Here is a 15,873-nt window from a genome sequence, read left to right as displayed (position 1 = left end):
GAATTGATTATTTGGGCAATTCCATATTTTGTATTGAGAATGCTGAAATGAATGACTGCAGTTTTCAGCTGATGAGGATCTTCTGCATTATTTGTGGATTTGATTTGCAATATGAGCAAAAAAAGTAATTCTGAAAGTGTGGTCAGCGCTCAGTGAAGTCCGTTTTTTAGACCAGATGGCACTCGCCTTGTCCATTGCTCTTATTAGCTAAGCCTGCTTTATAGAAAGCTACAAGTGTATCCCCACTCTCTGGTAAAGAGTACAGATGTGGGAGTGAATCACAAGTAAACATCTGCAAGGAAGAGAGAGGACATATTTACACACTGTGGGGAAAAACTCCATCTGCTATCCAGTGTGGGATTACTTCACATGCATGCACAGGAATGTCCTATTAACTCCCTCACTACAGGGGTCAGGCAGCTGTAGGCAGATCTTACCTTGTTAAGGTACCTGAAATATGAGGACTTCTTATAACTTCCATTGTATGCTACTACTTTAGCACTACTACCACATTCAGAAATCCTTGAATATGGTAGTGTACAAAATGCATTGTTTAAAACTAACCTGAAATGTTAACAATGTTTATGATGCGTTCTATACAAGGTATAGATTTAAACTCCTGTGTGCAAAAACGTTTTAAAGTGGTTGTAAACCTCACATATATACCATTGAAGTGACTGGCCTCAGGCAATACACAGAGATGAAACGCATCCTCCTACATGAGTTTTACCAGTCTATCTGCAGCTGTTCAAAGTGCGGAATTTTAACACTTTTCTGCGAGTTCAAAAAAAGGGGTGTAGAGCTATAGTTAACCACTTGCTTACTGGGCACTTAAACCCCCCTCCTGCCCAGACCAATTTTCAGCTTTCAGCGCTGATGCACTTTGAATGACAATTGCGTGGGCATACAACACTGTACCCAAATGAAATTTGTATCATTTTTTTTTCCCACAAGTAGAGCTTTCTTTTGGTGGTATTTAATTACAGCTGGGAGTTTTATTTTTTGCTAAACAAACAAAAAAAAAAAAAAAAAAAAAATCATGTTTAATAGTTTGTTATAAAATTTTGCAAACAGGTCATTTTTCTCCTTCATTGAAGTGCACTGATGAGGCGGCACTGGTGGGTACTGATAGGCTGCACTGATAGGTACAGATAAGGCGGTCGGGATCGACCTCTTGCTCGGATCGGTGATCAGGCGAGTCTCATAGACTCGCCGATCACAGAGCGTGCCGTGCAGGCCGCTCGTGCACGGGACGACGTCAATAGACGTAGCCCCGGCAAAGGAGATCCGCGCTGTAGCCGTCATTCGGCTATAGCGCGGGTCTCAAGTGGTTAAACTCTGCAGAGCTCCATGAGGAGAGCTCTGACAGCTGATTGGAGGGAAGGGACACAACCACCACATAACATAGGAACAGAGCCAAGGCCTTTAATCGGCTGGAGATCCCTCCCCTGTCACCTTTTTTACGCTTGTTGCCAGGACAATTTGTCTCATGTTGAGATCAGAGAAATGAAGCAGCAAATAGAAATGACACTTAAGGCTCTTAATTGAGACAAGTACACACTATAGAGGAATAGGTTTTCTTCATATTTCATGACTGAGGTTTACAACCACTTTAGCCTGTGTTCCCACTCCATTGCCGGTTCCCGCATCATATCTCTCCCGCAGGCAGTTCACACTGCACTCTGAACTGCTGCAGATGTCAATACAAAATGAATGATGCCCCCAGATCAGTTCAGAGATCAGTGTGATCTGTGGATTTGGACAGCAATCAGATCGCGTGAGTGTGAACACCCATGCGATCCAATTCCAGTGCGGGAGAAAAGTTCCTCCCATTTTTTTTTTTTTTTTTGTGCGAAACTGTGTGGCTGAACTTGCATTGCACAGACATCGCATGTGCTCGGCACAGCAACACGGGTGTGAATCACATGTGATGTCTCTGTTCGCGTATGTGTGAACCCAGGCTTAAAGTGAATGTAAACCCCATTCATGAAATTGGAGCTGGGCACATATGTTTTCTTATCTCTCTTCAAAGTCCCATGGCTTTCTCCTGCTCCGTTATGTCGGGGTGGGTGCTATAAATTAGCAGAGAGCTTGTCTATTCACAGCACAGCCCTGCAAGTCTCTGCCTATGTGGAGTGGGGGTGTGTGCCTTTCCTCCAATCAGCTGTCTCAGTGTATGGCAAGAATCCACACCCACAGGTGACTCAAGAGAAAATTCTTATGGATTGGCTTTAGATCTGATGGACAGTAATTGGAGCATGACTTAAAAAAAAAACAAGAAAAAAAAAACTCACTCCGTACATTCTAACTGCTTTACAATTGTCCCAAAGTAGTCTGAAATGTAATTGTGTAGTGAATGGACTTTCCTGAACAAAAAACACATTTACTGTTTGAATTTCTATCTTTTGAGACACATTTTTCATCCTGCTCCTTTGCATTTGCTAATCAATACGGTTGAAAATTAAAGCCAGTTTGAACCCACTAACAATTAGAGAACTTTTTTTTTTTTGGTTTAAGAATGTTCTTAAAACAAAGTTCTAATGAAATTCTACTAGTGCACCCAGCTTTAGGTCTACGTAGTTATAAAATATCTAGATTAGAGGATGAGATCATTGACTTTGTTGGCTTTCGAGACATACCTGATCTATATATATGAGTAACTTTAGGCACCACATTGGTTAAACTTGTTTTTTAACTTCTGCATTTGTCAGAGTTTAGAATAAATATTTGGCAAATTTTTGTCAATATTTGTCCCCTCTCTGAATGTGTGGTTACGTCTTCTTTTTTTTTTTTTTTTCCCCTTCTCCGCCACTTTCAGGAGCTTATAAAGAAACAAATGGGAAGTGGGACAGCACCATCAAGTGTAAATATGGGCAAAGTGATGCTGCAGAGAGACAGCTGCTGCTAGTTTTAATGGGGCACATCCTGGTTATGTTGGCATCCCTCACCTCTTCTGTTATGTGTTTTTAATGGGCACTGAGGTCTCACTTGCCGGTGTACTAACGTCTTCCCTCTTCTTTTCTGCTTTCTGGCTGGCTGCACAGAGTCTCGCAATCCTTGGCTTCCAAAGGTTAACAGTAGTCTTGCTGTTCATGCACAGCAATACGTAATGCTTTTGTTCTTGTACTGCTGCCTTGGGTAACAACTGCTGCCTCTGCTTTACACGGTTGCCTTAAGAGCCCAAAGAATATTCATTTTGAGACAAGCACAGCACCTGTACTTTAATACCCTCACCATGAAGCTTAAAGCAGAAGTGTACACCTTTGTCTTGCTGCCTGTCTACCTGTTAATGTTTGTGTACAGCACTCTTACGTTTCTACCGTGGTATCTTTTCACCAACGCAAAGAAGAGGAAGGCTATGGCAAAAAGATTAAAAGCTAAACCTGTCTTGGATGTATCCGGAAGTCCTTATCGGGCTGTCAGCCATTTCGATACACTGGCCACCATAGACATTCCTGGAGCAGACACTCTAGACAAACTCTTTCAACATGCTGTGGGCAAGTTTGGCACGAAAGACTGTCTGGGCACAAGAGAGCTGCTGAGTGAAGAAAACGAGAAGCAACCAAATGGCAAAGTCTTCAAGAAGGTAGTTCTTCCTTCCTTCCTTCCTTCCCTTTTTTTTTTTTTTTTTTCTCTTAAATGTCTTAATTATGTGGTGGACACCAAATGTCAACAGCACTAACTGCAACCTAAGAAAGTACTGTTATCCGTCTCTTGAAAATACAGGTGACAATTTACTTTACGTACAATTTATACATCTGGCACTTCTAAACCAGATTAGTATGTGACTGACTTGTGCCCCCTGTATGGGTATTCATTACCTGCCAAAAGTTCTCTCCATCAACCAGGGCTTTTTTTAGTGTTGTGTAAAGTCATGCTTTTGTATTTAGGCTTCCACAATTGCACCATAACATTTTTTTATTATGCCCAGTACCACTTTGTCACAATGCTGTAATGATTTTTGTATTTAGAGCTGAAAGGTTCTAGAATACACACTGGTGCCTTTTTTAATATGATACATTTATGATCAGCTGTACAATTTCTAACACCATTGTTAATTTTCTTACAGCTAATTTTAGGGGAGTATAAATGGTTAAGTTACGAAGAAGTGAATACCCGAGTCAACCATTTTGGAAGTGGATTGGCTACACTGGGCCTAAAGCCACGGAGCACAGTTGCCATTTTCTGTGAAACTAAAGCCGAATGGATGATTACTGCTCAAGCATGCTTTAGATACAATTTCCCATGTAAGTAGTACACTGCACATGATTTATGCAACAAAAACAAAGCTTGGCTACAAGCAATTCTCTGTTGAAGGAAAGGATATACAGACCTCAGTAACCCAGTTTGTTAGCAGAAATTCTTAATGGTGGAGGATAATATACCAGTGGATGCAGCTTACTGTGTAGACATAAGAGTTTAGAAACTGTATTGCCTGATTTGGTTAGTTACATTGATGCCTGAATAATCTGCATATAAGCCCAAGGAGATTTGATCAATATAAATTCAAAGCTGAACCCCAGCCTTACATTTCACTCTTGCACAGTTGTATAGGCTCTTTTTCCTACTACTAAAATTGCTTTCTCTGGTTTCACTGCACACTGAGCCTCTCTCGGTGTGCATTAGAAGTTGCTACATTTTCTGGCAGGAAGACCTCCAGTGACTAGCCCATTCCTCCCCTGCCTGAATGTCCTTGACCCCACATCTTTCAATCCATTTTATTTCATTCCTTTCTGGTTCAGTAATCATTCATTTTATACCAAAGTAACAAGGAGAAGACCCTAATCGGCACATGCATAGGCTAGAACTGGTAACACGAGTATAGTCCAGCTTACATGGTTTTAACAAAAAAGGAGGAATAACATCCATAATCTTAATAGATGTGACTACAAGATGCGGAAAGGTCCAGAGAAGATCCCCTTAGTTGATGGTTGCAAACCTGGGAATACTAAATTCCAGACAACCTATGTTGTAGAGTCATAGAAAAACAGCGGGAGCAGAGTCCTGTCAAGATTTCAGTTCTGTCAGTCATCACAAGCGGGCATTAGATATATAATGAAGATGAAAAGGCTTTATTTACATGTCTTTAGCACACTGGTGGGTGCGCAAAATACAAGCAGGATTAACCTCACCTTTTTGAAGGTTTGTCAAAAGTGCTGTCAAAGGCCCCGATACTGGCCCCATGGCCGCAGATCTCTGTAGACTCTCTGCCTTTGTATGAAAGTAGTGTGTTTATTGATGTGTAGTAAAGTACTATTTCAGTCTTAGTTAATGGGGGGAAAAAAAGTGCAAATCGCATCACAATCTCAGTGAATCTACTGAATCATCTAATGAAACCTTGAGTTGCAGACAAAGCACAGCCTACCTCCTTGGTACTTCAGTGTTTCAACCAGACGTTGTGGTCTAACACTCTAGGCTGGATTTAGGGGCACCTCTGCAGGCTCCCTTTGCATCAAAAAGAAATACTGCCATACTGATTAGTTGCACAGGAAGTCTATAATCTTTTTACTGCCCGAGTGAGACATTTTTGGCAATTCGGGTGCAGTTGATTACAGAGAACTCACACTGAAGACAACCTGAATAAATGTCCTGATTTAAGCACATTTGCAGTGTTAACTCGATAGCATTACTAGCTCTCAGGTTGCTTTCTCTATTGCCTGGAATTGCTCTTAAATTATTTTGTAGAGAGTGTAATGAAGCTAGTTCTTGAAATGTCCATCTGCTGCAAAGCAGGCTTTCCACAGTGTCGCCTGGCAACAAAAGGCTTTACTGACCCTCCTGATTTTTAGAGAATGTCCTCTGATGGGAGGATGCATGGAACAATACTGAATAATATGCTAAAGAATCTTTATTCATTGCTAGCGGTTTAGCTGACTTCTTATATTTGCTTTCAAAGGAACTGTCATTTCCACAAAGTTCCTCATTCTTTTGAAGTGAAGATATTGGTGAAGACCAAAGAAAATGTTTTGTCTAAATGTTTTTTTTTTCCCGTTATTAAGCTGGGCTTTATTAAATTTTGCAAGTAGCAGATAAGACATTTGTTCCAAGTTTACCCATTCTATAGTTGTAAATAAAAAAAATCTCACCACGGGGCACAATCTAAGTGCAGTAAAATAGACTAAAAAACACTCCCATATAGTAATGCAAAGTGTCAAAGGTTTGGGGAAAAAAAGCATTAACACTTCAAAATGTGTAGCCATGCCAACCTCACGCCCACCGGCGTCTGACATCAAAGGGTCTGTTCCCATGCTGTCAGGCTGACTCTCTCTCTAGCTTGTTTGTATCGCTGAGCTGGAGGATACACCCAGCCTTTGGATTGGCCTGCTGCACACACCTGACTGGCGCTTCTACTAAAATAGAAAATTCATCCAGTTCAGCAGGGACCTAGTGACCCACTCCTCTTTAACGGTTTGCAAATTTTGTGTTCGGCTGCAGCACTGATTGGTGTATTCTGACAGAGAAACCCTGCTGTCAAAATACAAATAGCTTAGTGAGGAGGATTCCTTCTCCCACCTCGAATGAGGAATCTGTTCTTTTTTGATCTGCCGGCTAGCTCACTGCAGACATTTAGCAAAAAGCTGCTGCTTGCAACATCGCACACCACAGTTGCTTGTGTGAAATGACTATAGCACAGCAAATATGTTTAAATATATGCATCTTAAAGAAGATTGTAATCTGTGCACCCTGCTCGCTTTTTACTTTTAGGCTATTAGCAGATTGTTAATGCATTTTTACTTTCAGCCCTTCAGTTCAATATGACAAATGCATAGATAATTACGTGCTCCATAATTTGGCATCACTTGAAATAAACCACTCTAACCTATCTAGTGGCTGTTAATGGACACTGACATTAAGGCCACTTTCACGCTGAGTCGCTTTACAGGCGTTCTGGCACTAAAAAATGCACCTGTAAAATCGCCTCTCGTCACTCCGGTGTGAAAGCCCGAGTGCTTTTACACTGGAGCAGTGCATTTGGAGAACATTAGAAAAAGTTCTGCAAGACACCTTTTGGGGCTTTGAAATGAATAGGCAGTGCTGCTGAAGCGCTTGCAAATCGCTTTGGCTGCGGCGCTACACGGGTGGTAACCCCTCCCTTGGCCACTAGCGGGGGGGTTAAAAGTGCCCTGCTAGCGTCCGATAAGCGACGCTAAAACTAGCAGCGCTTTACCGCCGACGCCCTCACCGCCCCAGTGTGAAAGTAGCCTTAGGGACAATGTTTTTACACATGGAGATTTTCAAGCTTGTAGAACAAAGTTAGTGGAAATCCTAGTGGAGACATAGCAATGAAAACTTGGCTGTGGATCAAACCCTTTCCCATTGTGTCCCAAAACAAAAAATTGAGTTGGAAGTGGACTTTAAGTAGCTGAGGAATGGGGTACAGAGATCTGTTTCAACTGGTAGAACACCCAGAGCATTTATTTCTTCCCTTCTGGGTATTTGTCTAACCTTTTTAGAGTGTTTTCACACTGAAAGCACCAGCCATTAGCGCTAAAGTGCTTCTTGCTTTAGTGCTGTTTAAGCTGCGATTTTGCACCACTCTTCGGCCGCTAAAGGGGAGATTTTAACCCCAAAAAGGGGTTAAAATCTCCCCTTTTGTGGCGATTTTCAAAATGCTTTTCAGGCGCTTTTAAAGTGTTGCTCATTTGCTGCGTGCAGGGCTTTTCCTATTGTCCCGCAAGTGCACTGCCGAGTGTGAAAAGTTGCACTGGAATGAATGGGAGGCGGTTTTCAGGCACTTAGCAGAGACTATTTCCAGAGCTAAAGTGCCTGAAAATCACCCCAGTGTGAAAGGAGTCCTACTCATTATGTTCTGTAATTCCCCATTAGAATAAACTAGTGTACTTAGAAGAATTGGATGGTTATTTGTGAATTGTTGCACTTCTAGAGACATGTTCAGAGTTTAATTTTATTGGTAAATTAAAAGCCAATTCTGTTCAGAACTGCTTCAGTTTTGAGTATTTGCTGACAACTGGATTTAACTGGTGGAAAAATCAAAACTAATCTTAGTGTTATTTTACTAAAAGGGTAGTTCATGCTTGGCATCAACTTCCAGTAGTTGGTGAACCAGTCAACTGTAAATGGCTTCAAACATACTTGAAACAAACCTAGATCTATACTCAGACAAAAAAAATACAAAACCTGTATAAAACTAACATCGGGCAGACTCGATGACTACTGTCTCTTTCTGCAGTCACTTTTCTGTTTCTATGACTTGCTGGCTTCTCTTTTTCTCTGAGTGGTTAGAAAAATCTAGAGATTTTCATCTTCTCTTTTGGTTGGGCACATGGTGGTGTCCGGTAGCCCTGATGGGTTTAGTTTGATGTAGAATAAACAATGGAGTATTGCTGGGGAATGATGGCTTTAGAACAACCCTGCAGTTTGGATCTCTAATGTGTCTACAGGGAAAGCTTGCTACTGTTTTTTTTTTTTTTTTTTGTATTGGCCTCCATTCTTTCTAGTTGTCCCTGTTAACACTTGTTAATTCAGTCACCCTACACTTAACGTAATGAGCTTTTTTGAGCATATTCAGTAAAAACACCAGTAATACTCCCTAAAGCCGGCCATAGACTGTTTGAATTTTGGCCGGGTCAGCAGGGAGTGGCTGAGATTCCACCTATGTATGGGCAGGCAGATTGTAGCCAAGGTGATTGATCAACTTTGGTACAGCCAGACTGTTGTACCAGATTTTTCATGCAATGTATTGCCAGGGCCTAAAGCCACTAGCAATAATCACTGTTCTACTGACTGGGTCAGCTCGGCCCAAACTCCCAACCCTTCTCTTTCTCTCTTCCCCCTTCTCTCTCTTCCCCTTCTCTCTTCTCTTCCCCCTTCTCTCTTCTCTTCCCCCTTCTCTCTCTCTTCCCCCTTCTCTCTCTTCTCCCCCTTCTCTCTTCCTCTTCCCCCCCCCCCTCTCTTCCCTCTTCCCCCCCCCCCCCCCTCTCCTTCCCTCTTCCCCCCCCCCCCCTCCCCCCTCTCTCTCTCTTCCCTCTTCCCCCCCCCCCTCTCTCTCTTCCCTCTTCCCCCCCCCCCCCTCTCTCTTCCCTCTTCCCCCCCCCTCTCTCTCTTCCCTCTTCCCCCCCCCCCCTCTCTCTTCCCTCTTCTCTCTTCTCTTCCCCCCTCTCTCTTCCCCCCCCCCTCTCTCTTCCCCCCCCCCCCTCTTCCCTCTCCTCCCCCCCCCCCCCTCTCTCTTCCCTCTTCCCCCCCCCCCTCTCTCTTCCCTCCTCTCTCTCCTCCCCCCCTCTCTCTTCCCCCCCCCCCCTCTCTCTTCCCTCTTCCCCCCCCCCCCCCTCTCTCTTCCCTCTTCCCCCCCCCCCCCCCTCTCTCTTCCCTCTTCCCCCCCCCCCTCTTCCCTCTCCCCCCCCCCCTCTCTCTTTTCTCTTCCCCCCCCCCCTCTCTCTTCCCTCTTTCCCCCCCCTCTCTTCCCCCCCCTCTCTCTTCTCTCTTCTCTTCCCCCTTCTCTCTTGTCTTCCCCCTTCTCTCTTGTCTTCCCCCTTCTCTCTTGTCTTCCCCCCTTTCCCCCCTTCTCTCTTCCCTCTTCTCTTCCCCCTTCTCTCTTCCCTCTTCTCTTCCCCCTTCTCTCTTCCCCCTTCTCTCTTCCCCCTTCTCTCTTCCCTCTTCCCCCTTCTCTCTTCCCTCTTCCCCCTTCTCTCTTCCCTCTTCCCCCTTCTCTCTTCCCTCTTCCCCCTTCTCTCTTCCCTCTTTCCCCCCTCTCTCTTCCCTCTTTCCCCCCCTCTCTCTTCCCCCCCCTCTCTCTTCCCTCTTCTCTTCCCCCCTTCTCTCTCTCTTCTCTCTTCCCCCCTTCTCTCTCTCTTCTCTCTTCCCCCCCTTCTCTCTCTTCTCTCTTCCCCCCCCTTCTCTCTCTCTTCTCTCTTCCCCCCCCTTCTCTCTTCTCTTCTCTCTTCTCTTCCCCCCCCTTCTCTCTTCTCTTCTCTCTTCTCTTCCCCCCCCTTCTCTCTTCTCTTCTCTCTTCTCTTCCCCCCCCTTCTCTCTTCTCTTCTCTCTTCTCTTCCCCCCCCTTCTCTCTTCTCTTCTCTCTTCTCTTCCCCCCCCTTCTCTCTTCTCTTCTCTCTTCTCTTCCCCCCCTTCTCTCTTCTCTTCTCTCTTCTCTTCCCCCCCTTCTCTCTTCTCTTCTCTCTTCTCTTCCCCCCCTTCTCTCTTCTCTTCTCTCTTCTCTTCCCCCCCTTCTCTCTTCCCCTCTTCTCTCTTCTCTTCCCCCCCTTCTCTCTTCCCCTCTTCTCTCTTCTCTTCCCCCCCTTCTCTCTTCCCCTCTTCTCTCTTCTCTTCCCCCCCTTCTCTCTTCCCCTCTTCTCTCTTCTCTTCCCCCCCTTCTCTCTTCCCCTCTTCTCTCTTCTCTTCCCCCCCTTCTCTCTTCCCCTCTTCTCCCCCCCCTTCTCCCTCTTCCCTCCCCTGCGGGATGGGGGAAAATCAATCTATTTTTCTTTTCTACAATCTGGTTTCAAGCATGAAAATCACGATGTCTATGACTGACTTAAAGCTAGCTATACACTAGTAAAATTTCTTTGGAAATGATATTTGTTGCAAGAATGTTTGTTCCATTTTCTAATCATTAATGGGATTTTTCTTAAAACAAGTCTCCCACAGTAAATGGTTTTTGTTCGGGGAAATTACATTAATTCTAAAATAAAATGTTAAATGTAAATTAAATGTTGACGTACTTTTCAAACTACATTTGTCCAGTCATCGTTTAGCCTTTTTACACTCTTCTCAAGTGCGCACGTAGGCTAAATTTTTCGTTTTTCGTTTTTGGTTTGGTAGATTGCAAGAAAATGTTCAGTCTGACCTTGTTTACATTTCAATTTTAGTGGTTACATTGTATGCTACACTTGGTGAAGATGCAGTGACGTATGGTCTTAATGAATCTGGAGCCACACATCTCATCACTAGTGCTGAGCTGCTGGAGTCAAAGCTCAAGGTGTGTATTAATATACTGTATGTTATGTTTATTCCCTAATCGCCTTGCCTTACTCACCACTTTTTTTTTTTTTTTTCCTGTTCTGTTGCCAGTGTGTGTTGTCACAAATCAAAAACATTCAACACATTATCTATGTGGGCAAGAAAACCATAGAACTATCAGACTATCCAGCAGGCCTGCAGATCCATAATATGGAGGCAGTAGAAGACTTGGGTGCCAAACCTGAGAATTGTGAGTTTGTTTATATTTGGCAATTACAGCAGCAGAATGCAGCCCACTAGCTCAAATATGTTCTTTTCTACAGTGATTCACAGCCTTTCCAGCAAATACATCCGCTTAGTTTATATGCATGCATGCCATGGCCCCATTCATTCCTGTGGTTAAAGCGGGAGTCCGCCGTTTTTTTTTTTTTTTTTTTTTTTTTAAAGCCAGCAGCTACAAATACAGCAGCTGCTGACTTTTAAAATAAGGACACTTACCCGCCCAGCGCGCCCGCGATGTCGGCACCCGAAGCCGATCTCTCGATCGTCTCTCGGGTGCTGCCGCCGCCATCTTGGGTATGGGAATCAGGAAGTGGAGCCTTGCGGCTTCACTTCCCGGTTCCCTACTGCGCATGCGCGAATCGCGCTGCGCAATAAGGATGGTCCCCACTTTCTCTGGGATCCGTGTGTTTCCCAGCAGGTAGCGGGGGACCTTCGGAAAGGGGCGTAGATTCTGCAGATATCTATGCTGGAAGTGGGTGCAGATACCTGTACTGTACAGGTACCTGCACCCCCCCTCCCCCCTGAAAGGTGCCAATTGTGGTGCCGGAGGGGGGGAGGGTTCCAATGAGCGGAAGCTCCGCTTGAAGTTTTATTATTATTCAGGATTTATATAGCGCCAACAGTTTGCGCAGCGCTTTACAATATGAGGGCAGACAGTACACTTGCAATACAAATGCACGAATACAGGAGGGATCAGAGGGCCCTGCTCGTTAGAGCTTACAATCTAGAAGTATTTTTGAAGTATTCTGTTGGACCGCTCGAAGATGAGTATGGCTTACCTGTTGAAATAAGGTTGTGGCAAGCATGCACACTAAAAGGAAAAGGCAGTGGTAAATTTTGCGCTGGAAATACTGTGCAGGCTGGGCCATACTGCACAGAGCACATAAACATTTAAGGGGCGTGGTTTCTGTAGCATAATCCATAAACCGTATAGAAGAGTTTGGGCCTTCTCCATTTGCCAAAAGTTGTTTTGTTTTATGTTCCAAATGATAAACATAATGAGTACATAGATATACCAAGGAGAAGGATATCTTAGAAGCATGTGCATTTCTTTAAGTCTCAAAGATGATAGTCTTGCCAATTCTTGTGATCACCTCCTAGCTTTTTTTTTTTTTTTTTTTTTTTTTTTTTACACTACATCTGTGCTTTTTAATTCTAAATAGATTTGCACTATTAAGACCCTAAGCATTCTTCCAACAATTTAATATGTAGTAATAGCATATAGTCTTACTAGCAGTTGATTGCCATTTTTTGATCCACAGTGAACAACCCTCCATGCAGACCTCTTCCTACAGACCTTGCTGTTGTCATGTATACAAGTGGCTCTACTGGCAAACCCAAAGGAGTAATGATGATTCACAGCAATCTAATAGCTGGCATGGCTGGGCAGTGTGAACGGATACCTGGCCTTGGGTAAATAATCACCTCTGACAGTGCAGTTTGTTTTAATCCTTAGACTGTGTGTTCGTGTGTGTTTGTTTTTTTTTATTATTTATTTTTCTTCTTTTCTTATTTTCTTTTGCATCAGAGCATCATGCACAACAAAGCTTTCAGCAAGCTTCGGGCAGCTTTCTTAAAGCCTTTAAATAACCATGTTTAGTTTAAACATGGTTAGTAGAGTGCTGGTTATCACTTTAAATAAGCTGCTAGTAGGCTTTCAACAAGTTTCAATAGAGCTGACGTTTATTGCCTGCTCATTCCATTACCAAATGTGTGCTTTCTGTTTTAGGCTTTCTCCATAATGCTGTACTTTTGTGACATGTGCAGTGTGCTTAAAGTGGATGTAAACCCTCACATATACCCAGTGAAGTGAATCGCTCCAGTCTCATTACATAAGTTTTACATGTATATCTGCTGTCTTCACCTTTTTATTTATATAGATATTTTAGAAAGTACACATCCTGTTAGATTTTTCACTTCCTCATTCATCTGTAGGAGTGGATTATTGCTAGACACTGAGACAGCTGATTGGAGGAAAGGCACATACCCCCTCCCCACACATGCTAATCTATTTATAGCAACCTCCCCAGACACACACATTTCTATCTCCCATCTTGGAGTGCTTATCAGATTGATAACAGAAGAACGGAGCAGGAAAAATATGCGGGACATAGGGCTTTGAAGAAAGATAAAGAAAACACTACAGATATGTGCCCAGCTCAAATTTCAGGAATCTGGTTCCATCCACTTTAAGCAATTACTTTTCATCAAGAACCAAAATTTGTATTTAAAAACTCACAAGACATCCGCATTCTGTGTGCTGCATAGCATGATGTAAGATGGATCTGCATTGCTGTTGTAGCATACTGCTGAGAATTTCATTACCGTATTTATCGGCGTATAACTTGCGCCAGCGTATAACACGCACCCCAAGTTTAAGAGGGAATTTAAAAGGAAAATAACTTTTAGGAGGGAAGTTTAAGGGAAAAAACTTGCATTTCATTTGCAGCCTTGTCGGTGTCATTTGCAGCCTTGTCGGTGTCATTTGCAGCCTTGTCGGTGTCATTTGCAGCCTTGTCGGTGTCATTTGCAGCCTTGTCATTTTAAAAATGGCGCCGCTTTAGGGTATTTTTGGCCGTTCTCGGCGGCTTTCAGAAAGCCGCCGAGAACGGCTGAATGTGGCTGAAAATAGCTGGGAACGGCCGAAAATACCTGAAAGCCGCTGCGAGAGTGGCAGAAAAGGTTAGGAAGGGCGAGGGATCGGCGTATAACACGCACCCCCGATTTCCCCCCTGATTTTAGGGGGGAAAAAAGTGCGTGTTATACGCCGATAAATACGGTACATATTTTTGTGCAAAAAGTTAAGTGTAAAATACCTGCCATTTGCCTTTTTCTTCCTGTAAAGGAAAACCAGTTTCCTGCTCTCTGAAAGTACAGACTTAAAGCTGATCTCCATGTTTCCTGCCACTTTAAATGGTTAATGGTTAAATTCCCACATCGCATCTCCAACACCTGCGGTTTACACTGCCCTCTGCAAACCACTGCGAGTGTCAATATAATGTTAATGACACCCCCAGATCGGTTCACGGTGTGTACTGTGAATTTGGATAGCATGGGTGAGAAGTCCCTGCACCTTTTTTATGTGAATCCAATGCAAGTTCAGCCATACAAACTGTGCGAATCACATGCGATGTCTGTTCGCTACAGTGTGAACCCAGGCTAAAAGGAGAAAAAATAGATCTTCATAGCAAACACTCATGGTGTGTTTTTTTTTTTTTTTTTTTTATTCCTTAGGCCAAAAGACACCTACATTGGATACTTGCCCTTGGCACATGTTCTGGAGATGACTGCAGAGATATCCTGTGTAACTTATGGATGCAGGATTGGCTATTCCTCTCCACTAACTCTGTCAGACCAGGTAAGAATGCACTGCTACTTGGATATCTGTTCTGGTTAATAACGGATGACACACAGGACCAATAACCATAAAATAAACATGTGCTTTCTGAAAGTGTTAGTAATCAGGTTTATAAAATGTGTAAGAACTCCTTCCTGTATGAGATAATTAAACGTTGTGTAATGCTATGCAGCCTTTCCTATTGGCTACTTCAGATTAAAGGTGGATGAAAGGGAAAGATTATAATTTTATTCTTATGGAAATACTAGATGTGGTGAAAAATATTTCACTATTTAGCAGTAAGGCTTTTGCAAGACTTGTCAGTGCTTGTCGGTCAACTGCAAATCTGCAACGCTAGCTCTTACGTCTGGCTGTTCAGGTTCATGTTTAATTTCTTGTCTTGAGTTATGGATCTTCTAGCTACAGTATGTGTAATTGTGATATATACTTGGATTGTGCTTCTACTTCAAAATGTATTTGTTCTTAGACACATGGCAGGATCAGTTCATCAAACTGTGATATTTCACGAACTAGTGGAGCCTAGCCCCTGGCCTTTTTGTAGGTTTTTGATAGTCCAATGACCTTCTTCTTCTTCGTCTCTTCTTCGTCTCTTCTTCGTCTCTTCTTCGTCTCTTCTTCCTCCTCCTGCAGATGGGATCAGTTATGACACCAGCCATTGGATGGTTTGACAACTTGAGAGCACAACCAATGGGAGTGCTACATTTCTGTGTCAGAAATGTAACCCTTTTTTTTTTTTTTTTTAAACTGTTAAATGGATTGGTTTACGTTGGCTTTAAAGTCTTCAAATAAAAAACAAAACAAAAAAGCCGGTGTTAAAAAATAATGCCAGTAGTGAGCCCATTGTGGGTTTCAGAATAGCTGATAAAGCATGCATTACACTAATTTCTGAGCAGCCAATATCTGTAATAGATGCGGCTCTATTCCTGTACGGCAGCAATGAAGAGTGGCATTGCAACCAAAAGATACGCACATGTTTTTCAGACGCTTTAGCGCTAAAAATAGCGCCTGTAAAATGCCACATCTGCAGTCCCAGTGTGAAAGCCCAAGTAGACAAATGGCGCTTTCTTTTGGTGGTATTTGATCACCTCTGTCTGGTGTGTCTCTTATATATAATTTTGCGCCATAAACAAAAAAGGCGTCAATTTTGGGGAAAAATATATATATTTTACTTTTTGCTATAATATCCCCAAAAATGTTTTTAAAAAACGAATTTCTTCCTCAGTTTAGGCCAATATATATTCTACATATTTTTGGTAAAAAAAAAATAGCACATATTGGTTTGCACGAAAGTTATAGTGTCTACAAACTATGGTAAAGAT

General features: G+C 43.0%; 1 protein-coding gene across 8 annotated transcripts in view; it reads left to right on the top strand.

Annotated features, from left to right (window-relative positions):
* Window positions 1-15,873, top strand: part of ACSL4 (acyl-CoA synthetase long chain family member 4) — an 87,580-nt gene that overhangs the window by 39,493 nt on the left and 32,214 nt on the right. For 4 of the 8 annotated variants that reach the window (XM_077479222.1, XM_077479062.1, XM_077479082.1 and 1 more), the window contains exons 3-8: window positions 3,347-3,586; window positions 4,070-4,247; window positions 10,824-10,933; window positions 11,026-11,164; window positions 12,459-12,609; window positions 14,431-14,554. In XM_077479222.1, the coding sequence (XP_077335348.1) occupies window positions 3,359-3,586; window positions 4,070-4,247; window positions 10,824-10,933; window positions 11,026-11,164; window positions 12,459-12,609; window positions 14,431-14,554 (930 nt within the window). In that variant the 5' untranslated portion in view covers window positions 3,347-3,358. Of the gene's footprint in view, window positions 1-3,044; window positions 3,587-4,069; window positions 4,248-10,823; window positions 10,934-11,025; window positions 11,165-12,458; window positions 12,610-14,430; window positions 14,555-15,873 lie in introns of all 8 variants that reach the window. The other 4 variants (XM_077479053.1, XM_077479035.1, XM_077479043.1 and 1 more) reach the window with 2 other exon arrangements.

This window comes from Lithobates pipiens, unplaced genomic scaffold (assembly GCF_037356315.1).
Source record: "Lithobates pipiens isolate NorthernLeopardFrog02 unplaced genomic scaffold, aLitPip1_a1.2 Scaffold_1, whole genome shotgun sequence".
NCBI lineage: Eukaryota > Metazoa > Chordata > Amphibia > Anura > Ranidae > Lithobates > Lithobates pipiens.
Note: the sequence above shows the minus strand (reverse complement) of the source record. Positions and strands in the feature narration are given on the sequence as shown.